The sequence below is a fragment of the Pieris napi genome, chromosome 1 (genome assembly GCF_905475465.1).
Source record: "Pieris napi chromosome 1, ilPieNapi1.2, whole genome shotgun sequence".
Classification (NCBI taxonomy): Eukaryota; Metazoa; Arthropoda; class Insecta; order Lepidoptera; family Pieridae; genus Pieris; species Pieris napi.
In genome coordinates this window covers 8,764,366-8,790,272 of record NC_062234.1, presented here as the reverse complement: position 1 = coordinate 8,790,272, position 25,907 = coordinate 8,764,366, and the positions used below count along the sequence as shown (strand labels likewise).

Sequence of the window (25,907 nt, the reverse complement as noted above, 5' to 3'; positions counted from 1 at the left end):
AAAGAGAAATCAACATTTTACAAGCGGTTAAGAGATAAGCTTTGAGTGTTGAACTTGGGAGTTTAATGCGCGGGTCGCTACCAAATAATTCCTAACGTTCCAACTTAATTCGGAATTTTGATAATAAAATTTCTACTATATAATGAAATTGCAAACGTTTAAGTATTTTCTCACCGTTTTGTAAAATCTATGCCTTATTATAAAATTCATGATTGTAAAATCTAAGAATATGTAATTTTATTGGTACTTTCAAATATTTATAAAACTAATAAGGTAAAACGAGATAGAAGGTACTAGAGGATCTTTGTCTAAACTATTTTTTTAGTTAAAAAATTCAGCGCTACTATAAGATTTGTTGTTTGAGAACCCTACCCCATTGCGGATGGGTGTAAAAGATGTGGAAAGCGTTCACACATTTGTTCAAGGGATTTAAGTGGATATGGATAGGCCATATACTCCTAACATATTCCAATTATATAATTCCAATGAAGGATGCTTGGGGATATCCCCAAGCGGCGCTTCATTGAAACCTGCAAGGAAAGCGGAAGCATGGCCGTCCCAAGAAAATCTGGCGTCGTAAAGTTGCATAACACGCAAAGAGAGCCGGAAAGACTTGGAACGAGTCTAAATACTAGGCTCAAGACAGAACGCGATGGAGATTTACTGTGGACGCCTCTGCCCCATCTAGGGGTTATAGGACATTAAGTCAAGTAAGTCATACGTTTTGTAAATTATGTTTCTCTTGTAAATTGTCTGCGAATAATCTCTTGTACTGTCTCATACAACTGAGCAAAGTTATCTCTGCGTCTGCATACAAAAAGCAAAAACAGATGAATTAATAATACAAACAATAAATTGAAATTATACAAACTTTTTTCTCAAAAAACTGGAATTTTAATATAACATTTAAATCTTGTTTGTAATTATTAAATCGATCTGCGTACAATTAAAATTCGTTTTTGTATTTGAGTAATAAATAATCAGCTACGGACAAGAATTTTTTTTAAGTACAATTACAATTAATTATATTTATTGAAGAAAATAATAGTGAGAATAGTTTACCTTATTTAAATGATCAAATTAGACCAAATTTATATATAATTCTACTTACCATTAATATTGTCCATGTTATTGTCAATTTTGCAAATAAATGAACGATAAAAAATAGTCTTTACCATAGCCTTGTAGTACGTTTATGACCAAGGAAGTCATTGTTTGGATTTTACGATTGTAAAACACACAGACCGAACACAGAATGCCCAACCGACCTACGAAAACCATTAACGGAACATACATAACATTTGTCTGCCCCGTTTTGAATTTTCCGGTACTAAACACATTATTATTGTTACATTATGATTGGCACGCTTTTAATGGAATCTCTATTCTTTTAATTACATATTGCATTTGCATTAAATGAGCAAAGTGTTTAATGAAGTCGGCAGATGCAAATATGATATTTCAAATGTCGGTGGCCGCGAACTAATTTCATCCGTCTGGATCCTAAACGAGTTAGGGCTGTAACGAGCCGTCATTTAACAAATGTTGCAGAAAATTCCAAACATATTTCCATTTTATTCGATGCAGCGCTTAAAATCAAATCAAACTCAGTTATGAAATTTAGTTTAAATTAAAAGATTTAAAATACATATATAAAGAATTAAAAGATTGAAATACAAATGAGTTATGACAATCCTGTGGCGCTACAACCTATTTTTTCCGGTACTCTGTAACTCTCAGTAGTAATTACGGACATAAAAAAATATTAAAATTGGTACACAGGTAGGTTTCGAACGCACGATCTAAGGGTTGAGAATCGCAACAACGTTAGCTCAGTGATTTAGTCACTTAGCTTGAACAGAGTTAGGTAAACCACTAAAAAATATAAATCTTGGTTTAAAACAGTTATCTAAGTTACTACGTGCAAAGTCTTTTGGTAAAGCCAAACTTTGCGAACAATATCAAAAGAAAACTTTTGAAAAACCATAAAAGCTCGGCTAAGGAAATGACGTTCATTAACTTGTTATCTTTTAAGCACCTTTAATTTGAACCCTTCTTTCTTTTTATCTTAATTTGTGGGGTAAAGTTAAACTTGTGTGGTTTAAGACGCTCGCGGCCCTCAGGACATGCCTGCCAGGCGTCCTTTGATTTATAATGGACTCGTTGCAAACTTTAGCCATTCTACAGAGGCACGGAATTTCTTAACGACGGACCCCATCGCTGGAGGCGTTGATTCGTAGACGTGTTTAATAATATTACGACAGATTTAATTATGAAACGTTTAAGGAGGCTCTTACGCTATTATCTTTATTACATCTGTCTTAACTCAACTTGTAAGTTCAGGAGTTTTATCTATCAATCTTATAATTTATTTAGGACTAATCAGCTGAAGTCTTTTATACTAAAACAGACGTTTTTAACTTGACAATGTAGGTACATATAGACTAAAGTTACCGCCGTAGTAGAATCGCTCTGCGTATGTACGCAAGACCGAAGACAATGTTGTCTTCGGTATTTTATAGACAACCTTATTAAGTGTAGAGACACAAAGATAAAACGAATATAGCAAACGAAGGCTCACTAAGTAATGCAATGGCACACACAAGAAATAAGTGAACATCTTGCACGAGACGGCTTAGCTTACTTTTACTAAAAGCCCACTTAGAGATCTCTACGGCTACGGATTTGTGATGAGGGTCCTCCAACTTTGCGATCTTCAACTAATAAGATATTTTCAAATTGATGTTACTTTGGTTTATCTATGAAGTTATAAGCGTTAATGGACCTCACATCCATAAAATTTATCGAAACAGTTTTATTTATAAAATGAATTTTACTAAAGTATTTATTTCAACATTACAGAGAAAATCTATGCCAGAGGTACAGTACCTACTTGGCTAGCTATTCTTATTAATTAGATGTAAAATTATAATAATAAACAGATATTTAAAAAATGAAATTATCAATCAAAAAATTCTATTTATTTAATATAATACGTACGGAATGTTGCTTAAAACACGTATTTTTTTAAATAATTATAACAAATATAAATACCATACAACTATATAATATCTTTATTAAAATACCTAAATCAGTTAACTTTTTCTAAGCAAATAATTTCAACAGCAACCGGCACGAGAAATATGCCAGAATTTGAACAGACGTCGGCATACGCGAGTGTAACATAGCTGCGACTCGTTGTGGCATGTTATTGCAAACCCACATACGTGCTCGTGACTATCTGACATTTCATGCCAATGAAGCTACGTGCACACACCCTGCGTCCAAAATTTAATTACAATTTCGTACGCAGATTATTCTATGCGTCTTTATTAAATAAATCACACCGTAAGTATAGTAGTAATTGTGGGAATTAGCGATGTAATAGGAAGAGTAGTGACGTACCATATAGATTTCGACATAAAGCTTGCATTGGGTGTTTTCTAAAACGTAAATTTCATTGTAAGCATTTTCCTAAACTAATTTCAGATAATTTTCAACAGTAAATGTTATTGTTGTTTTGTTCCCTTTACAGTAGAGACTTCTGGACCGAGGGGTTTAAGTGCACAGGCGCTAATGAAAGAGTTGGGTTGGCGCCGGGTAGATAGTAATGGTAACCCCAGAGCTGGTGCTTTCTTAGGTTTAAAGAAGTTTATTTTAAATTTAAAAAAAATATGCATATCACTTACATCACTATTTATATCTATATATTTTATTATCATCACTTACATGAGAAAAAAATTCTTCGCTCCATGATTAACATTAAAGGTAGTACATACACTGCCACAGTGACCAAACCTTTGAAACTTTTCTTTTAGTTTTCTTTTAGTCCTTTTTTAATTATTATTTCTATGTAGGTTAAGAATATTTTAAACTAAATGTTAGCAGAAATATAGGTCTTAAATTATTATCTAACGTATTTTTCACTTGGTGGAGGCTTACACTCTATAAGAGGTATATAATTATATTTTTATAAAATGTTAAGTGTGTGTATCTTTTGTAATTATGAATGAATGTTTTAAGGAAGAAATGAGGCTTAATTATTATTAATTATTTTCTATCCAGATAATAAAAGATTATAACTAAGTACTAAATTGTGATTATGTAATCATAGACTTCGAAATACTCTTATATTTTGTTTTATTTTTACCATAACAAAACTAAGTGCCCACATCTATATTAACATGACCCAAAGTAATATTATAAATTTGGTTTGTATTACACATTAAATAAATGTAAAAAAAGCCTATTATACTTGTTTAGGCGGATTCTCTTTATTCTAATTCTACGCAGACAATCGCGGAGATCTGTTACGTAATTCACAGAAACGTTACATTATAAGAATGGAGACAAACATTTTAATAAAACGCTTGAGTAAACGGCAATAAGAAAATTGTCTAGCGTAATATTTCGTGAGAGTTAATAATTCTTTGTAAAAAAGACGAACGAAAATCTTTTTAACCGATGCGGAAAACTAATGGCACAGGCGAAGCTTTCGAGAAAATCCGCTTCTTGTTGTCAATACAGGGCAACCGTGATGGCTCCTTTAAGCCTTTATTTCAAGAGTAAGAATACTATCTTGGCTTCATTGTTTATAGCGGTTGTGCTCTTATACTAACCAAAAGCCACTTACTTTATTTGATGATAAACAATTAACCTTAGCGCCAATAATCGCCGCAATAAATTGTATTATGAGGTTTATCTAGAAATACTGTGTTTGATTTAAAGAAACATTTATAAAACTTACGACAGGGTTCTCCCTTAAATACGTACGGAATGCTTATGCTTCTGCATAAGCATTCCTTGCCAGGACCTTATCATTCGTTTCGTTTATCGATGTTAATAACCTTAACTAAATTATTACGGCTGTGACTCATGTGCCTGGCAATGTATGAATTTAATTTGAAAAAAGTGATATAAGGTTTCGAAAAAAAATTGATTTCGTGAGACAGTGAACGCGCTGCATTAACTAAGTGCCTATTAATAAAACCATAGTAAAATCTGTAAATTCTTTTGCAATAGTTTAGAATTACTTTACTGAAATATAGTAAAATAATACATATTAAAGGTTTTATAAGCGTGGCTTACTCTAAATAACATCCCACCGCTCTACGCACTTAATACTTTGACGGGGCGGTCTAAATCAAATGATAAGACTCTTGTATTTCTCAAAGGTTACATCTGTCTCTCTAAAAGCTTTTATCGCTAAAACATTGTATATTAGTAGAAAGTTTTAGGGGATATACAAGAAATCGATTTATATTTGTTTATAAATCAAGTTGAATATTTTTTATCGATTTTAGCTTTACACTTAAAGCCTTATTTATTTATGAAATCGTAGTTCTTTACAGTAGTCGATGAATATGACTAGATAAGATAACATACAATCTCATTCATACAAACCTGCTAGTTGTAATATACCTTATAGGAGCCGAGGTTTTTGACGGAGCAAGCGAGCCGCACGCTGCGACCCGCAGGAACCGTTACGTTTTGTATGACCTCTGTGAACTCTGGCTCCTCCACCACTGAAACAATTATAAATAATTAATAAACAAATATATAGAAATAATATAGAGTATGGATGATTATACATTATTATTGCATGTGTTAAAGTTATTAACGAATTATTCCACTTATTATCTTCGTAATCATAGATAAATATTATTCATTTGTTTTGAGTTTAATTACTATACTTATTTTTTCGTTTATGAAAAATATTGATTTAGAAACATCATAATGGCTCGAATGATTTTATAAATTGTTATTTTTATACGTTGTATATCCATTATCCATATATTATAAGAATCATGGTAATGGAAGATATATTCGTTATCCAAACTTAGTTTTGCGTTTGTAATTCTACTTAACTGTTATTCTACGCAACCATATTGCGAAAAGTTGTACTACTTTTATCATACGACGTTAACGTCGTATTAAAGTATGTTATGTAACACATCACTGTTATTCGTGAACCTTGCCAATTTGTCTGCACCTATTCGAATAGCGAACTAAGCTTTTCATTCATGACGACACTTTCTGTCAAAAGATACGATTTGTAATTCTCAAATTATCAAAGTAGAATGCTTTTAAACAAATTGAGTAGGCGATAACGAATAATGTCGTCGTTTATCAAGCTTGGAGATAGATGGCCGCTGTTCTGCTCTTCCCATTTTAAATGCGTCTTAGAATTGCAAAATTGTATTTTTTATTTGAGTATCAATACAGTATCGAGTGTTATGTTAATAAAATATGTGTCAGAAGTGCAAAGAGGTTATGAGAAATTTGTCCGGGATGCTGAGTAAACATTTGTCATTTGTTGAGCGGAGGGAGGAAGGGAGTCGCGACAAGTCGACGACACGAAGTTGGCCCGGCACGAACTCCGCATACAGACACCGCACCACACTGTTTGGTAAATAAACTTGCTCGGTGGCGATAGTTCCCTCTTGTTTACGTATCACAGTCTCGTACAACTGGCACCAGTACTTTTATTTTGTCCACCACTTAACGCTATAGATCCATTCACGCTATTTCAGTACGCCTTGTTATGCAATTACGTACAGTCGACATTCGCGTTAATTAACTCAAGAAAATATCGATAGGAGACGATCTGTGTGTTTCCGACGTGGAAGTGAGCATTGCAAGTTAGCATTTCTAATGTGTAAGCAAGCACTAAGACATAGCCGACTGAAGATGAAAGCTCTGTTACGTGTTTGCTCACCTGATCGTATTAGCCTAAGCACGATGCTCCATTTTCTACCCGACTGCTCACACTCAACGGATGTAAATCGCGCATTACCATCCATAACGCACCCTATTAACCGTGCCTACGCTTTCCTGACGAATGGAGAAATTAATTAATATTTGTCCCTTAACATCAGTTTATTTTATGTTTCGTACACTTGATACTGAAATTATTACTACGTTGCCGTACATTTAAGAAAAATAGTTCATAAAGTTTATTGATATCAGTTTATTTTTAATGTAAAAATATGATATATGAACCCGGAATCATGACATCAGATTAATACTAATGAACTACCATCTAATAATGTTTATTTAACAGATGTATGTCGTTAGCAATGATCCAATACCACACTGACTATTAAAGTGGGTGCAAAGGTACTTAAGGGTTAATTAAACGACCGCAAACCCCGTGCAGGGGTAATCCCTTTGTCACTTGTGGCGGCACGAAGACGTTGCTCTTAGCTTGAGGGATTCCATCATAATCATTTGTATAATTAAACTACGATATATGTTCGGTTATAGTAAAATTTTTAATTTTACATAGAATTCACGACAAAGAAATTATAGATCAGTTTAATATCAGTTTTCATTTGTTTAAAATATCCATCATCTAAAAATAATTTATTTAATTGATTAAGTAACGAATCAATTAAATATTTAAATAATTACAATAATTTTAAATGTTAAGTCTCATACGTGTACAAGACCGTGAATCCTTTGGTTATGCATTAGGAATATAATGTAGTGTTTATAATAATCTAAAAACTTCGACTTAATATTTCATTTATCAATTCCATCTGTTAGAACACGGAAACTAATCCCACTATGAGGGTATTACAAATTGTTGCGGAAAGGACAGGGCTGACTAAATATTCCCAAACTAATAACAGTAATAACGAATCGGTTGCGCCGAGGCCCCTAACTCAGGAATAATCTCATAATATTAAAGCCTTATGCAAATCAAGAGCGGTCACTCGGAAGTCATCAACGGAGCGTCGCGGGACACGCCGCAAATTGACAACCCTACGTCTCGGCAAATTGATTGTGTCCACCTCGTTATAATTTCTAACGCGCTTAGTCCAGATTTTTCTGTTTATTAAACTGTACCATATTTGTCCAATTTATAAGTGGACAAATCATTTTCGAGATTGTTTAATGTTTATGTTATTTCGAGTTGCGAATAACGTGGAGAAGAAGATTATTAAAAAAAAAGAACATTGTTATTAGTATATTGAGTTGTATAATGCTAGTATTTTTGAGGAGTCGGGATTATTAATGTAAAAAAACTCTAGTAACTCACATACTATCTCCAATTTATTTCCGTATTTTTCAAATAACCTAATTCCGACTTTTTCTTGAATTCGCGCCAACTCTCACACTTTCCTAACGAATATCTACCGGGTCCAAAAATTAAAATATACACTAACTACTAACTATAACAAAGCGAGTTACGCGGATGATTAAGAGCTGTTTATTAAACTAAACGAAAAATATTTAAAAGATTGCTTTTTTTATACCTTTTTTATACCTTTTTATATTTTATAATATATTTCATATAATTTTTATATCAATCTTTTTAGATTAGTATAGTAGTAGTGTTTCTTTAAAATTTAAAATCAAATTGGAAAGACATTGAAATAAGTACCGACCATTACAGATCGCCATGTTATGTTTGCAAAAAAGATCATCTTATTAAACAGAGCTAAAGAATATTTGTCGATGTTGATAAGGTAACATTTAGTGACGAATTACATTAATCAACTCTTTCCAATTATGATGAAGGTCTTTGGGAATCATATTAAGCATTGTATTACTTACGCCACTATCTCAAATAACATCGAAATTTTATGATAAAACAATACTTTATCTGAGGTAACGTAATGTGCGGTAATAGAATGTGGCAAGAGTTATATTCAAAAACATATCATATAACCAACTAATTACGTGTGTGTAAACATGAAAAAATGCATTCTACTGTATATTAAAGATTAAAATCCAATATATATAAACTCGCTATGATCAGAACTGTCACAGTTTACGTAAAGGTTTTTAATATTCCGTGCTCACTATCCTCTGTAATCGTTGCCCCTAGCAATACTAGGTTTTATTACTCAACCCAACTGACTTTTCGTTCACTAAAAAGTATTGGAATGAGTCCAAAAAGTAAGTAATAAGCACCCTTACACAGCCTTTGCTAAATATGCTTTTTAATCCATCGCATCGCATGGAATAATTGAATATACCGAAGAAAACTTATTTCATAAGCGATAATAAAATCTGGTTCGCGTGTTTTTAGTGTCGATGTTTAAGTTTATTCGTCCCTTGTAACAGATGTTGCTTGTAATATTCTCATATGCGATCAAATTCTTTTAAGAGAAACGTAGATAAAGATGGCGTAGGGTGTTTGGACTTCGGACTTTCACTTATTTGTATGCCTCACCCTTCGCGGGACGGCACGTGACTATTCGAGATACATAAACCCTGAGTGAATACAGAAAATAGAAATAAAGTATCATATTATCTTTCAGTGGACGGATTGTGGAAGAATACCTACTTGTTTTGTTGTCATTTTACTTACCGCTACCCTTAGACAAGCTTAAGTACTAGAACAATTTGTTAGAAGAGTTTTTGTAAAATACGATGAGACGTAACAAAATATTTGTAATATAAAAATATATATTTTTGATATTATCCGCAGATAAATAATCTCGTGGGTAGATGATTTTTGTTTGTACTAACTTTTTTGTAGTTAAGCAGTTGACCTATAATCAGTGTGCTATTACTGAATAAAACCTTTTAAAAACAATAAATGTTTTCGCATTGGTGACGTTTGCAGTACTGGTAAAAAATAATTTTCACTGGATTTATTCTATATCATCTTAGAGAATCTTTAAATGTTTACATTGCAATCACGACACGATGGGTATTGTCACTTATGTAAGTAAATGTACAATATTTTAAACAGCTACATAATGTAACAATTTGTATTACAATATTCAATGACGGGATTTTATGATGAATGTATCAAAAGTCCGGTATGAGGTCATGTCGCGGTTAGTTAACCGGAAATGCGGAAGCAGATGTTGACAGTTGCCCGCCCCTCTTATCAGCCTCCTGTCGACCATACGCTCGGAAACGTCCTTTCAATTTCTTATTTTGTCGAAAAAGAAATATACAAAAGAAACAAACTTTTAGACTTGTTTTAACCTCGGGCAAAACACTATATAACTATAATTTCACATATTTTTCGATATACAAGGTTCAGGTCGAACAGGTTAGAAATAAATTTCAAAATTGATCAAGGGATCATAAGCAGAATATAACAATAAAAAATATAGTAATTACAGTGTAATATTATTTAATTTCAATAATACAAAACTTTGTAAACTCGTTAACGAATTAAAAGTTATTCAGCAACAAAAGTATTAACGCTGTTTTACGTGACCAACGCTCAAATAATGTTTTCAATGCGTGAAATTGCAGCGCTGAGTGGCCGTCATAAATTCAAACCATAGCTTTTGGTTGTTGAAAGTTAAATTTGTATTAGGTTTCACTAGTAAAGCAATTTTAACACAGCAGCAGCTATTAAGTATCCATTCTTATTATACACTTCGCTTTAAACGACGACTCGACTGAATATAAAATTGAGTAATTAAGAGGAATTTACAAACAAAATTAAACGCTAAAATGCCAATTTCACCGACTCCACGTTTCCATAATACCATTTCTTAAGTCTGATCACTAATTGAACAAGTGTTTTGAAGCTCGCGGGCGCGTAAGTCGAGAGATCTAATTAAAGCACCTACAGCGGTGAGCCGCAGCCCCAGTCGGAGCCTATTATCACGCCTCCACCTCCTATTAGCATTGTCTCCTCGAGGGCGATACTTATCTTTATTTAAATTCACTTCTTGGTAATTGGGTTGACGAGTCGACAACGTGATTTGCATTGATGAGAATTGGCCAGTGTATCCGGATACTGTAACTTTCCAACTTCCCCTAATTCATTTTATTGTTTTTAAATAACAGGAATGATTTTACCTACTTTAACTTTTCCCACGTTGTATGTGTTTGAACAATGGTGAAAATTACTAATTTCGTGGCAATCCTAGTGCAAAGGCTTCATAGAAAGCTTTTGAGTTAGACGTTAGTTATTTTTGCAATTTGTTTGCTCGACGTAGGCGTGACAATCTTTATACTTAGTATCTGCGTATGAGTGCAGTCAAAGAGGATGCGCTTGGTTATTTCTCATTAAAGCATACACGATAAAATCACACAGAGTCGTTGCCTCATTAAAATCTTCTGGTGCGCGCATCTGTAAGCCTTTTGTGAAGGCAGCAGCGCTACGCTCTCGACGCTTTTCATGTGTCATTTCGGGCACAATACCGCACTGCGAGGGACGCCCTACCTCGCTATTTTTGCTCTGACATGTTGGCGGTGCGCTTTTTATCAGTTTATCGGAGAATATTATAATATTATTTCCCCTATTTCCTTCGTCGTAATTTGAATAAGATTCATCAGGCGACATTCTAAAATGAACTTGTTAAATTTAACGTAGCACATTAGAACAGGTTTTTATTCATAACTTAGATTTATAACTTTCATTCCACGGAGAGAATATGGATAGATAAACTAGATAGGCACAAAATCGTTGAAAGAACATCATATATTAATCTTCATTAAATTATACATGACAATGCTATTTTCTACGACACGGGAGTCAAATATTTTACGTAGTCCACTTTGCATATTCACAAGGTGGCCGGGCGGAAAACCATACCTACCGACTTTGAATGGTAATGATGTCTATTAGCGTACTGCGCTCTTACATACTTCAAATTTTTCTTTATTTTATAACAATTGGATTTTCTATTTTTAAGACTTCTCTTAATCTAACTTGAAGATTAAGAATGTGTCCGTAACTGTGTACTTACAATGAACCATGTGAACTTTTTATAATTAAATATAATGAGCTCACGTTTTATTTCAATGAACGTAATATACACTTGTGATATTTAATAATCATACAATTAAAATAAACATATATACATTGTTTACACAAAAGTTTTTAGCTTATGTCACACAAAGCCAATAAGTTTTAATTAGTTAATAGCTAGATGAGCATCGTTCCTACAGTCGGTTACAATGCAAGTCACGAGTTGGGTGCACGTTCCCGAGCGACACAGTATAAATAACCCTCTATGTTCATTTCATACAAATTCGCGGAACATGCCAACTCTGCATTGAACTAAAAATCTCTTTGTAATAATTACCTCTTGAATTTGCAACTTACGTTGATGCTATTCACTTTAGTATGCCGCTCAGCTACATAACTTCGGGGATACTTTTTAATGTTCGTCTTCATTTTGAATAATTTTATGGCTTATCTCTGGTTTTATAAAAGTTAATGTTATGTAGTATTTAAATAAGCCTTAATTAATACGAATTTATAAATCCACCCGACTTCTATACTGAATTAATAATTTGTTCATTTTTTTTGTTTTGATTATTATTGATTCTTTATTTTGCTATACACACTTGTAACATGTTAGTCACAGGCTCCTGAAATACAGTTCTCACTACTTTAGGAGCCTGTTTGTAATGTTATTATTATTGTTAAAAAATTTATGTATAGTCTATTAAAATAAAAAGTACTTCTTAAACGTATTATAATTTGAATTCATATTGTTCAGTACAAAGAAAAATTTATTCAGCAGCAAAGTCGCTGAAAACATTCATACTAGTAAAGAAAATCTGTTGTGTTAGCTATCTTTGATAAGCCATGCCACTAGTATGTAGATCTATGCTTAGTGCAGTTACGTATTCTGTCGTCGGCAGTGGATCGTTATCTGTTTCCACTAAAGGAAACTGGCTTTTCGAAGAAAAGAACCTCCCGCTTTTCCCCCTCACCCGCCGCGATTTCTCCTTTTTGCGTTATTTAATTTTTCTTTGCCAACGTGCACCTGTTAGTTAGCTGCCGCGGGCTTTCATTGCTCTCCAGCTATGGCTGAGCTTTTCCTAGAATCGTTTCATATAAATTTTTGCAGATTCATTTAAATTGCATACCAGTTAAACTGTTATAAATATAGGCTTCAGAAACTGGTAAGGTAATACTGTTCAACGACAGGAGACATGAAACATCATATGAAGTTTAATGTTTGTTGTCAGTACGAGGGATGGCACTCAAAGGAATGCTTGAACACAGTTTCCTGATACATTTGTATTCCTTACAGACAAGTAATCAATATCTGTTCGACGCCGGCAGCGTCGACAGGGATGTCGTCTAATTTTTCACACAGCACGTGCGCTAGCGCATTTAAGTAATAAGTACGTGTATTTTTATTTACTCTTTGTACATTACTGAGACTGTGGTGGGACATACTGGATAACGTTATTTTGTAGTTGTAAAAATATAGTTGTATTGTCTATATAGTGTCGGATGTAAATAAATATAAATATGATTCGAATATTATCTTGTTTAGCAAAAAATGGAGCTGATGTGACGTCACGCGTATGAAATAAAATAACAACGACAACGTGGTGCGGATGGAGCTTGATACATATTTGAATACATTACCGAACACGCAGATAATACTAGTACACTGTAGGTATTCATAACAGCTCTTTTCGACGTTTGAATACAAATATGTACAACTTTCATACTTCGACAATAAACTATAAACTTTTTTTAAATCTCCACCTCAGTGGCAAGTCTTTAAGGAGTATTTTGATGTTTATATATAGTCGTATATTTCGCATTGCGGAGTCAAAAAAAATACTCATTACGTTAAAATTAGAATCTCGAGATTATCATATATTAAGATAAAACAGTTGACTAAATCAGTTGTGTTTATTTCACTTTCAAATCAACATTCTTATTAACTTTGTGTTGATAAATCGTTCTATAATTACAAAAAATATAAAAATGTAACAATTCAAAGGTATTACAAATAGCTTATTAATGGTAAGGTCAAGTAGAAATGTGTCGATGAAGACGCCGTTAAGCTGTGGGGATTAGAGAGAGCTTGTCACCTTGAAGTACCCTCTTGAAGACAAGTGCTCCTCGAGACAAGCCTCTTTCCTCTAGAGACATTTGTAGGCAAATACACTTGAAGCAAATATGCGGAGCAATATCTTCATATCAATTGTATTAGAAAATAGCCGTATGAAGTTATTAAAGTTTAGAAATGCTTTTGTTACTGATTATTCAAATAATTTAATCCAAATATTTTAATTAAAAATAATGATCAAATCTCTTAAACCATAAAGTCAAGTTCTCTGTTATCTGTGGAATGGATATATCCGCAAAATTTTGGTTGTTACAAAGAGAAGCGAATAATTAGAAATGTTCAGGCGCAGGGTCCACGAGTGATTGATGTAGTGGAAGTCACCCCCTCTCTCCACCTTTTCGCGAGAACTTGGAGACATTAAGAATATTTAAATTGTAAATTACACTCCTGTACTGAATACCTATTTGTTAAAAGTTTGCCCTTTGTATGATCGTCACCTGAATGTTTTCAAAGATGACACAACTAATTGCATTCGAATTGTGCGCAGATTTATTTATATTATGTTTTTGCAATGTGTTTTTAGGAGCATTACTTTCTAATAAATCTTTGTGTACTAAATTGAAATCTGTATAGCTGAATAATTGAATTACCGTCAATGTGAGAAAAGCCAATTTGAACAATTAACAGTAAAATTTGTCAAAATAAACACCTTTGTTATTTATTATAAATGTATTTTTATACAGATTCTGACAAAGGATAGCAATATTAATAATCTATTCTAACGCACACTACTATAATACTTTTTGTCAATCTTTGAATACAGCACACCGAATTACACAACGCATCATAAACGCGATTAATTTTATTTTTATATTAATATTAAATTAATTAGTCTATTTTATTAATATAAACTAAGGAGCCGGGAATAAAATCCTATCACTAAACATTTTAAATCATCAAACAATGTGGGTGATAAAAAAAATCAAACAGCGCAAAGTACTAGAAATCGACTAAGCGATAGTACTAATAAATTTATTCGTAGTTCGTATGAATTTTATTCCGAACAATTTGACCGATATCCTTACAAAATGAACAAATCGAGTAAAAGGCAACAAGCTCATAACAATAAGACTCATGGATACTGTAACATGAATGTAACAAACTAAAGAACTGGCCTGATTGAATCATCCGGCTATTCTTTGTCATAAATCCGACAACGGCCAGCCATCCAACAATGCGTTCTGAAATCGTTTCATTTCTCATTTTGTTACTCTCCCCTTTAATCTCGCATCCGTAGAAAAGTGGATCGACGTTGCAAAGGGTACTGCAGACTTACACTGATTAATGTATTATGTTAGTGTATTGCATTGATATGCTAAGGCTTCCGGATTTATGACGTATGCATGTATTAGTCTAATGAATATGCGCCGATACAAAAGATTGTCGTTTAAAATAAGCGAAGAGAACCTTATGAATCATTTATATTTATAATGTACAAAAAATATTGAAAGCGATAATACAAACGATTCTATAATAGTATTATATAATCCTTAATTCAAAGAGCAGAAAATCCGAGTCTGTCGAGATTACAGACGCTAACCAACAAAATCCCGGAATGGAAGAAAACAGAATGTCTTGCCAGTAGGATAATGTTAAATTTATTGCAGCGCTAAAATGTTTACGGATATCGCGCGGCGCGGAACGCGCCGCCCGCCCGCCCAAGAGCGCCGGATCTACTCACCCTTGTAAACACGTTTTATTGGCTTTATAATATGTTTTACGCGTGACGTTTTACAAACGATCCCGACGGATCGTCGAATTATTTTTACAGCACGTACCCGCACGCTGCGCAAAAACATTGGAAATTGCCTACTCGAGGGATTTGTAATTATACCTCCTGTATAAACTGTTTTCATCCTTTGATGTAAAATTAAGCTCGTAGAATTTGAATACCGAAATATTGTTTGTGTTTGCTAGGTGCCATCTATTAAGAAAACTAATTTGTTATAAATGATATGAAGACCTTAGATATCAGATTTTAGATAGTGATGCATAGTGGGTCAATAAGTCGAATAGAATTTTGAAATGTTGACCTACTTAGTATAATATTATTTCCAAAATTGTAATGGAATCTCTGTTACTCACATTTTAATTAAATAAATATTTATTCATAACTAAACATAACAATCAAATATACAGTATTTACAATTTTTTAATTTACATAGTAATAATAAAAATTATTTAAAATTAATAAAAAGAAAATTAAAACAAATTTAAAAAGTTTGGTCCCTGTGGCAGTGTACCTTCGCAAATGTGTTTAGCATAGAGTTCCTGGATTTGATTATTAAGTGCAACGCATCATTCTACTAAATACTTTGTTAGATGAATAATTCATATAAATTTTACATATATTCAGACAAAAATCTCGGCTTATTTAGTAAATCTATTAATAACCAGGAATCCAGTTGTGATAAAGGTGCAAAGGAAATCTGAAACTGGAACATTATACGAGGTGTGGAATGTAACGCAGCGGAACAATTGCACACCCTAATAGCAGTCAACCACTTGATGAAGGTCCGGGCGCCCTCCCGCCCTGCGCCGCCCGCCCCGCTGTCAGCGACGCCGCATGTAAGCGGTTGGTAAATATAAACAAATCCCTTTATTGGATCTCATGAAATAATTGTCAATCCATTTGTGATCCATCACTTTTATGTATGGTAATTAATATGTTTTTATAATGGTTGTACGTTATATTTCCGGGATTACAAATAATGCAGGCCACAATTCTATTAGTATGATATAAATTTATTTATTTAAAAATAGTTTCCGTTCGGAATTAGTTTATTCTAGCCCACCTTTATGTAAAATGTCTATTTATAATATGTATTAACGTTATACATCCTAAGATTTAGACACCTAAGAAACCTATCTAACCCTTCCCCCCCCCCCCCCGCCCCTCGTCCCGTCTATGAGCTATGTCTTACCATTAAAATACTAAAAACTTTTAAGTAATAATAGACTAGTGCTCCAACCTCTTTAGGTCTTGGGTTCAGATTGTCTTTGCTCATATTTCTTTTTATATACAAGATGATTAGGGTATCAGCATTTTGTACCTAGCATACATCGCCAATTTTTAAGTTTAAGACGTGCCGATTTCTTACTACTATCAGCAAGTGTTTACTTATTGATTGAGGTTTAGATCAACACTGCTCTGCTACAAAATATACAAAAAAATAATTCATAAGAAGTATTTCTAATTTGAAATATCTCAAAGTATCGAATTTTTCATATTAAAGTATGTCGGCTGTCACTGACGGTGTATATTGACGGTAGAACTTATTTATATAAATGCAAAACGGATCGGCAGCTTGTCAGATCCGCTCAGTGCGAATCTCGATCGAATATGGATTTAGTCTTCCCCATTTCGTCAACGCACCCTCATTTTATCGTGCTTGGACAACCGGAGAAATAAGGTTGCGTAAGTTTTTGATTTTTTTTTTTTTTTTATAAAACAGGGGGCAAACGGGCAGGAGGCTCACCTGATGTTAAGTGATACCGCCGCCCATGGACACTCTCAATGCCAGAGGGCTCGCGAGTGCGTTGCCGGCCTTTCAGGAATCGGTACGCTCTTTTCTTGAAGGACCCTAAGTCGAATTGGTTCGGAAATACCTCAGTGGGCAGCTGGTTCCACATAGTGGTGGTGCGCGGCAAAAACTGCCTTGAAAAACGCTCAGTTGTGGAACGGCGGACGTCGAGGTGATACGGGTGGAATTTCGTATTCTGTCTCGACGTCCGATGATGAAATTCAGCTGCAGGTATTAATCCGAACAACTCCTCTGAACACTCTCCATGGTAAATGCGGTAGAAGATGCAGAGTGACCCCACATCTCTACGCAACGCCAAAGGATCAAGCCGCTCGGAGAGGGATTGGTCGTCGACGATTCGAACCGCTCTGCGTTGTATACGGTCAAGTGGAAGGAGCTGGTACTGGGGAGCCCCCGCCCAGAGGTGAGAGCAGTACTCCATGTGGGGCCGAATTTGCGCTTTATATAGTTGCATGCGGTGGCCCGGAGTGAAGTACCGCCTCGCCTTGCTGAGCACACCAAGCTTTTTGGAGGCTAATTTAGCCTTTCCCTCCAAGTGACCGCGAAACTGAACGTCGTTCGATATGTCAACGCCAAGTATTCCAATGCTGGCTGTGGCTTTAAGAAGAGTGTTTTCGAAAAGAGGAGTGGCGACAAAGGGTGTTTTTTTAGCGGAAAACGCGCAAACTTGTGTCTTCTTGGGGTTAAATTGGACTAGGTTTAGTCTGCCCCAGTCTGAGACTCCACGTAGTAGAGTTTCGACTTCAGACACAAGTTTGTTCCGGTACTCATCGACAACTGCCCGAGAAATACCTGCCCGGCCAGTGTAAAAAGTATCCCCAGTGCTGTCATCCGCATAGCAATGAATGTTGCTAAGTTGCAACATATCATTGATATGCAGAAGAAACAGGGTCGGGGATAGAACACAGCCTTGTGGGACCCCAGCGTTCACGGGTTTAAGGTCGGAACATGCTCCGTCGATGACGACCTTGATGCTCCGATCGGCCAGAACGCTGGAGATCCAATCGCATAATTTCTCGGGTAGCCCATAGGCTGGAAGCTTCGAGAGCAGTGCTCTGTGCCACACCCGATCGAAGGCTTTCGCTATGTCCAAACTTACCGCCAGCGGTGGGCAGAGGCAATTGAGTCCAAGGGGCCTCCCCCTTGAGTCCAAGGGGGAGGCCCCTTGGACTCAATTGCCTCTGCCCACCTATGTGTAAGGTATACAAGGAGGTCACCAGCTGAGCGACCACGACGAAAGCCGTACTGAGAATCGCTAATCAACTGGTGGCCCTCTAGATACCTCAAGAGCTGGCTATTAATAATGGTTTCCATTATTTTGGAGAACAAGGAGGTTATAGCTATTGGGCGATAGTTGGACGGATCAGAGCGATCGCCTTTTTTTGGGATCGGATGTATCGAAGCGGTCTTCCAGCACTTCGGGGCAGTGCCGAGCAAGTACAGGTACCGAAAAAGGCGCGTTAAGACCGGAGCCAACTCAGGAGCATAAGTACGCAGCACAATTGGGGGGATACCATCCGGCCCGCTCGACTTATGAATGTCCAAGGAAGATAGTGCTTTGCGCACGGCACGTTGCTAATTACAAATAACAATTGTCACAAATATGATATAACAAAATTTGGTAGGTCCTAGCCAGCCTATAGGTTGACACAAACTTTTGAATATTTTATTTTATAATCGACTTACATACTTTTACGTTACACGTGATTTTTATAAATTGGGATACTGTAGATGTACCTATGAAATATGTCTATCAAAACGAAATAGTTGAGCTATCTATTTATTATGATAGAAACAGTGTTCGCAAGTGGTTAAGAGCATGATTGTGGTTGAACTTCGGTTCGTTGAATTATTACTTTTTAGTGAACAATTATAACTAGCTCGAAGAAAACATATACACATACTTGAAGCACATCCTAGACTGCTCTGCCATGTGTACATATAGTACTTCGAAGGACACCTAAATGCCTATGTGTAGCAATACATGTCTGCCTCGAACAAGTAAAAACCAATGCGTTTTAGATTCCTTAACATTTCTTTAAAATATTGAAATTTAAATATTTAATTTACCGTATAAAATAACATTTATTGTAAAAGTTCTATTTTACATTTGCAAATAAATCGATCTTGTAATTTGTATTCGAAACTCGGTCCGTTCGAACGAAAATGAACGCATTTCTTTCTTTTCCTCAGACCCAATTTGTAAACCAGCTAGAAAATTAAAAACCCGTAGACGGTTTCAATTTTATTTACGGGATCAAATATTGCCTACTTAATATCATTCATTGATAATTAGTTTTAAATGTGCTTAATAGTTAGTAATAAAGCACGTCCTTAATATGTATGTCCTTAATGGAAATATTGCACAGATGTATGCTATATTATATGCCCAAGCTACAATATAACTGTGTGGGTTTGGTGTCACAAAGGTAAAAGATATAAGCATAATTTAAATAGTTTTTATTCATTTATCAGCTTTTTTTAATCTATAAGATTGCGTTAATAACACATACAGATTACATTCAAACAAACTTATAGTTTAAGTATGAACTATAGCTTTATTAGTAGCAGCAGAAACTAAGTAAATATCCATATGATATAAAACGTAACAAAACTAAAAGTTCCGGAGAAAACAGCTTTTTTATATAACCATCGCTATCTTCAACAATAGAATAATAAAATGTTTAACCGAATAATAACCATAACCAATTTAAAGTATGAATTAACTATCCCAAACCCAGTAGATCTTAAACTACAAAAGCTTCGAGAATTTGAAATGAATGTGATAGCGTTTAAACAATTTACATTACAAAAGAATTAACGGGGCTAAAGAATTTTTGAATTAAATTGAAAGTGATGCTAAGACAGATGTTAAGAGTCGGAACAATAATTAAGAGGCGGTCGGTTTGAAACCGCGTCGTCGCCAGCGAGATTTAATTAGTGAGAGAACAATCCCACCGAGGTGTCGCTACCGTAGACTAACGTTCTCCCATCTCCACACCAAACACACTATTGTTACAGTTTTAATCCTAAAATGATGTATGCTGTTTATCGTTATATTAATCCTTTATACTTCTGTTTCAGACGTATTGTTGTTTCGTACAAATGAAAGTGTTTTAAAATTTTAATTAAAATGACAAATTTTACCTATTTTCTTCTTAAAAACCTTTTGTTTCTAAGTTCTAAGAAACACACAACAATCAGAAATACGTATTTGTTTTCACGCTTATATACGTGAGAATCCAAGATTTTAAGCTTCTACCGGCTTAAATGAATTGTAGTTCATAACAAATTTATTTTAAAAGAATTAGTTCGTCAGTAATAATTTCCAAATATAATATAAAGTTTTAGTCTTATTATTACATTTAACGACTATATTTATTGTCGAATCTTCTGTTTCAAATCCTAATAAAAGCCTATTGTTCCTGTACCTTGTATTAAAGCATAATATGCAGTTGTATAAAAATAAAAGTCCGATAACACGACACGTCTGGGACTACTGGTAAATCCGATTTCCCTATCTCCCCATATTTGTATTCGAAGCCCGATCCATCTAATATTTCCTTCCAACTCCGCCGACGCTATCTACGTTCCTTCCTGACACTGAATCTAATCGGAATAGATATTAAAACTTCTTACAGCGGCCACGCTCTTTGTGCCATTAATAAAATCGATGCGCAGGAAACTACGAATCCACTTGTATTTTTATAGGGCAACATTTATTTGTTTTAGTTTTTGTATTTGTTTCTGTGGTCTATTTACCTAATATTATATTTGAATAAATATGTTCCAAATACAATTCCTGAAGTTCTAGCATTAAAACAATCTACTCAATAAGTGTGGATATTTTTTAACTTAACCATGAAAACTTATTTCTATATTAAATATTGTAATTATCTCTATAAATGTATGTATAAGGCAAATCAAGTTGTTACCCAATTTATTTTGTTGGAAACCACAAATCGATTCCCCAGATTTGTACGCTTCTTTTTATTTTGCTTTCAACTTGACCCTTCCAATTTTGTAAGCCCCTTTTCTTTTCAACGAAGTTAACAAATTTTCTAATCCTGGATTAAGCAATACTTGAAAGACATAATGTTTATCAATACCTACCGAACCTCCCGTCAGCGTTAACTTTGGTGTATCAAAATTCCAACATAGCTATAAAGCTGGTTTCTTGATAACTTAATGTAATAAATTAAAGTATGATAGAGATATATTTCTTTAATATAATTAGATACATTTAAATTTAAAAAAATTTGGATAATCAGCAATTAGTTACTTAATCTATTTTAAATTATATATACTATATTCTGATTAGCCTTATCCTTTTATATAAGGAGGTGTAGTTGATAAACGTTATTATTAATTACAATTTTTTATTTAAATAAAAATGACTTGTACGAAATGTGCCGAAGCACGTGTGTTTAAGCACTATAATTATAAAATACTTAAAGTACTTAAGTTAATAGTTAATAAAATAACTAACTGAGAACTACTCAAGTCTAACATTCGTTTTAAAGTTATCTGTAAATTATCAGCAATTTCCAATTTTTCATTTCTTTTACCGTTCGATACAAATTCAAATTACACATAAAATTATAAATTAAATCTGACTCAAGTTCTTTAAATCCAAAATATAGTGAATACGTGCTGCAGTCTTGTTAGGTGTATAAAATATTTATCAAAAGATTCCGAGTGCTTGTCTCGTGGGAGGCAGTGCATCAGCGAACCACGCTTGTTCAATGTTCACTCTACGACTTAGCACCTCGTATGGGCTTTTTAGTTTGACATTTGTGTTTTAGTGTTATATGACTTCAACAAAGGATATAAAACCTTTTTAAGGTTTTTGTGAATCGTGAATTGCCTTTGAATTCAGATAATAGATTATGTTATTGGTATCTTAAAAAATATCACTTGATAAAACCAACAAAAAAGTTCAGCAAAAAAAAATATATTTATAACTTTATGTATCTTGCATCTGAAAATATATGCTTGTTGCGAAAGAGTTTATATACTCTTTCCGTTGTATAATGTTTACTGTTACATTGTATATACATTAGCGTGATATATTTATTTATTAGAATATAATAATCATTAATTAATAATTAATGTTTATTAGATTTACAATATTTTTATTAAAACATATCTGCACAACAGTACAATTTAAATTACTACGTCTCTTATACAAAAGTTTCTCAATCATAATTTGCTGCATTAAGTTTGAGTGATTACGTCAATAAATTGAAGGAACCTTATTTTGTTATTTTCATCAAGAAATACCAAGTTTTAAGAGATAAACTGCAAATGGAAGTTATTGTGCGATGTTTCAACGTTCAAGTTTGCCTCAGAGAGCTCGTTCAGTGTACTCCCCGCAGCTGCACTAAGAATCAACCATCGATTTTACTTATTAAATTGTTTTGTCGGATTTGATAGGTACTTTATGTGTGCTTATTGCAATCAGTAATTCATAGAGTTATCCTAAACTCCAGGGTACTTACTCTGCTTAAACCAAAACGTTTAAATGAATACAGAGTCTAAGTCTTATTTTTAAGTCATTAGTATTTTGTAAATAAATTATTGTGGTATTGCTATTAAATACATTCTTGATATCTTTTAATTTATAAATAAATATTTGTATTAAATAATCTATCAAGAAACAGTTATCATAAAAAGAGGCGTAAATTTAGATACTGAATTGTACGTATATTGTTTAAGATATAAAGTAATCAGTTATATTAGTCAGTATAACGTAATTGATATATTTTAACACATCCATTTGGATGGGCTATCTTCCTAGATCCGATCACAAAGTGTCGCGCGGGTTGTTCGTCTATTCACCGATGGTCCGAACTTTTTAATTAGTTCCACAACAATAAAGACGCCCATCTAGTTACCTTCATTCAGTTCTTTAAATATCATCGGAGTATTTTAAATTTCTCGATCTGTTCGAATTTTTCTTATTATTCCATTTGTAACGGGAAATCTTAATTTGCGATTGAACGCTTTGATAATGAACATGAAGAAATATACCATTATCATCGTTTAACATTATTAGAATTTATTCTTGTCGTTTACTGAACTACTATATATGACACAAAATGGCTATACGTATATATGACACAAAAACATAGGTAACAAAATCCACAACTTTCATAGGATTCTTAACGACAGATAAATTGTATTATTTCACACCCACATTTTCGCAAATTTATCAATTTCCGACGTCTCGTGGTAAATTTATAAACTAACGGATATCCGTTTTCGTAAGATTCTAAGCGGTTAGGTTAGGTTAGTGTCTTATTCAAGTAATCAGAGCGCAAATGCCGTTTGGTTCTTGCTTACTTATTAATTGTTTTACGCGTGAGTTGGGTAAGTTTATCAATTGTTGTTAAATTTTCAGGTGACATATACACCATATATTATAATATTATAGACAATTTTGCACTCATCGATTTTTCGATATTCTATAAAGTATTGTTTAATAGAACAAACCACTAGGAAAAACGACCTCATTTATGTTCGCACAGTATTAGGTAGCTGGGCGTCGTGTATCGCGGTATGTCGAATGAATAGCCATTGGAAAATCATCAGTTATGTAGGACTCGTCGGTGCGCCATGTGGCCGATGGCTGCGTGATTTTTCCTCGGGCTGTTTTCCAAACAACGCTCGTTTGCCCTCATGCTTTATTTAAAATACACAAATGCTAATTTTGATAACGACCCGTGACATGTCATACAAAGCCACGCGCAATTTTAAGCTCTTTGGCGACCTTTGACTCGTTGAATGTAATATAAAAAATGTAAAGGGCTTTAGAATTCAATTGTTTATTTTTATTTTGCTGCGTTAAGAATGTGTTCTAATTTGGTGAAATACATGAAACTTTTTGATGCAATAGCTCAGATAGGTTAAAAATGGTATATTAATTGAAACGAATCACAACATTAATGGACTTTTAAACGGTTCGAATAAAGTGTAGACTGTAGAATATTATGTGATCGAAAAGTACGTAAATTAAATATAACCGATTATAGCGATTGTCTAGCTTTATACTAAACAAATATTACTAATATTAGTAAAACGTTATTAAGAAAATTTAAATCTGTTTACTAACATATCTTTTACAATGATAACATTAAAATAATGTTAAATGTAAATGCCAATAAAAGATACAATCGGACATCTATAAAATAAAACACAATTAACAATAATGCGTATATTGTGATGCAATTAATGTTAATAAATTAATCTCTAGTTCGGGAGACAAATTAGACGCAGCCTGCTCGACTAACGACGGACTATTTGGATTAAATGGAGGGTTGATGTTTATGATTTACGTAGGCCTGTGTAATTGTGGCGCCCGGCAGTCGCGGCATGACACGCGTCATCTAAATCTAACCATTATTTGTAGGTGATGCTGATTTTAATAATTAGTAAGCGCAAATGCTCCAACGATTTATTTTTACTATGTCTATAAAACTGAGATAGGGTTTAGTAACTTCATTTACATTCAGAGTATTCATACATAGTTTGTATTTTAAATCACGTCACAACCCCAGAAACATCGTGTTCGTGCAATTATCCACTTAAAGCATTAAGAGCCTTTGTAGTTCAAAACAGCACGCGGCCGCCCCGATCTTTTCTGGTCATTGACAGACGAAGTGTTGTTGTATCTGTTGATAGTACGATATACGATATTATATATAAATATAGTCCACATTGTAATTTCACAATGAACACGAAAAAATCTCTGAAATAGCGTAAAATCGAAAGAAGTATTTAAAATAATATGTACGTGTTCCAAAACAAAATAATTAAAAAGTTGAAAATGGAAATGTTTTTATATAACAGTATTTATGGCCAGACTTGTTATATATATACATATATACTTAAAACTAATTTGCATTTAAATACTTTTTAGTCTCCCTCCAAACAAAATTAACAGACAAGATTATTTTTAATATCGTCTCACATCAAGTTAAACTGACAATAAAGGTTTCATAGACTTACATGAAGACCGTATATTTAAATTCCTTCTGGCTGATTACGGGTTTTTACCGTTACCGACAAATGTATTATCATTTTTGTGGTACCGTCAAAAAAAATATATTTACCACATGAATTAGATAAAGCCCTGCAACGGAGGCTGTTTCTGTACATGAACCATTTAAAGTGAAGGACTTAAGCTTAACGTATCACAAAGGCTCTACAGTACGCTATTAAACGCTTGGTGTAATGAACAATTAATTTTCACTCAACTCTCCATTAGAGGGTTATTCTAAATGTTTTCCTTGCATGGTGAAAATAAGCGACACGATAGTAAAACAGTTATTAAATTGAGAACGTAAAGCGACGGTATGTTTACTATTCATTATATCGTTTCATAATACAACTCTGGTATTCCGCTCTCTACGTCGCTTTTACATTTATCTTAGCTTGACTATTCTTTATCTCATAGAGACTGGACAAGGAAATTGACCATTTAATAAAAGGATATGACTGTGTGTATTCAACCAATATAATAAAGACTCACCGCTAAGAATATTATATT

General features: G+C 33.8%; 1 protein-coding gene across 1 annotated transcript in view; it reads right to left on the bottom strand.

Annotated features, from left to right (window-relative positions):
* LOC125053706 (lachesin-like) overlaps window positions 1-25,907 on the bottom strand; it is a 58,027-nt gene that overhangs the window by 9,345 nt on the left and 22,775 nt on the right. Inside the window, exon 2 of the mRNA XM_047655208.1 lies at window positions 5,422-5,525. Within this exon, the coding sequence (XP_047511164.1) occupies window positions 5,422-5,525 (104 nt within the window). The remainder of the gene's footprint in view (window positions 1-5,421; window positions 5,526-25,907) is intronic.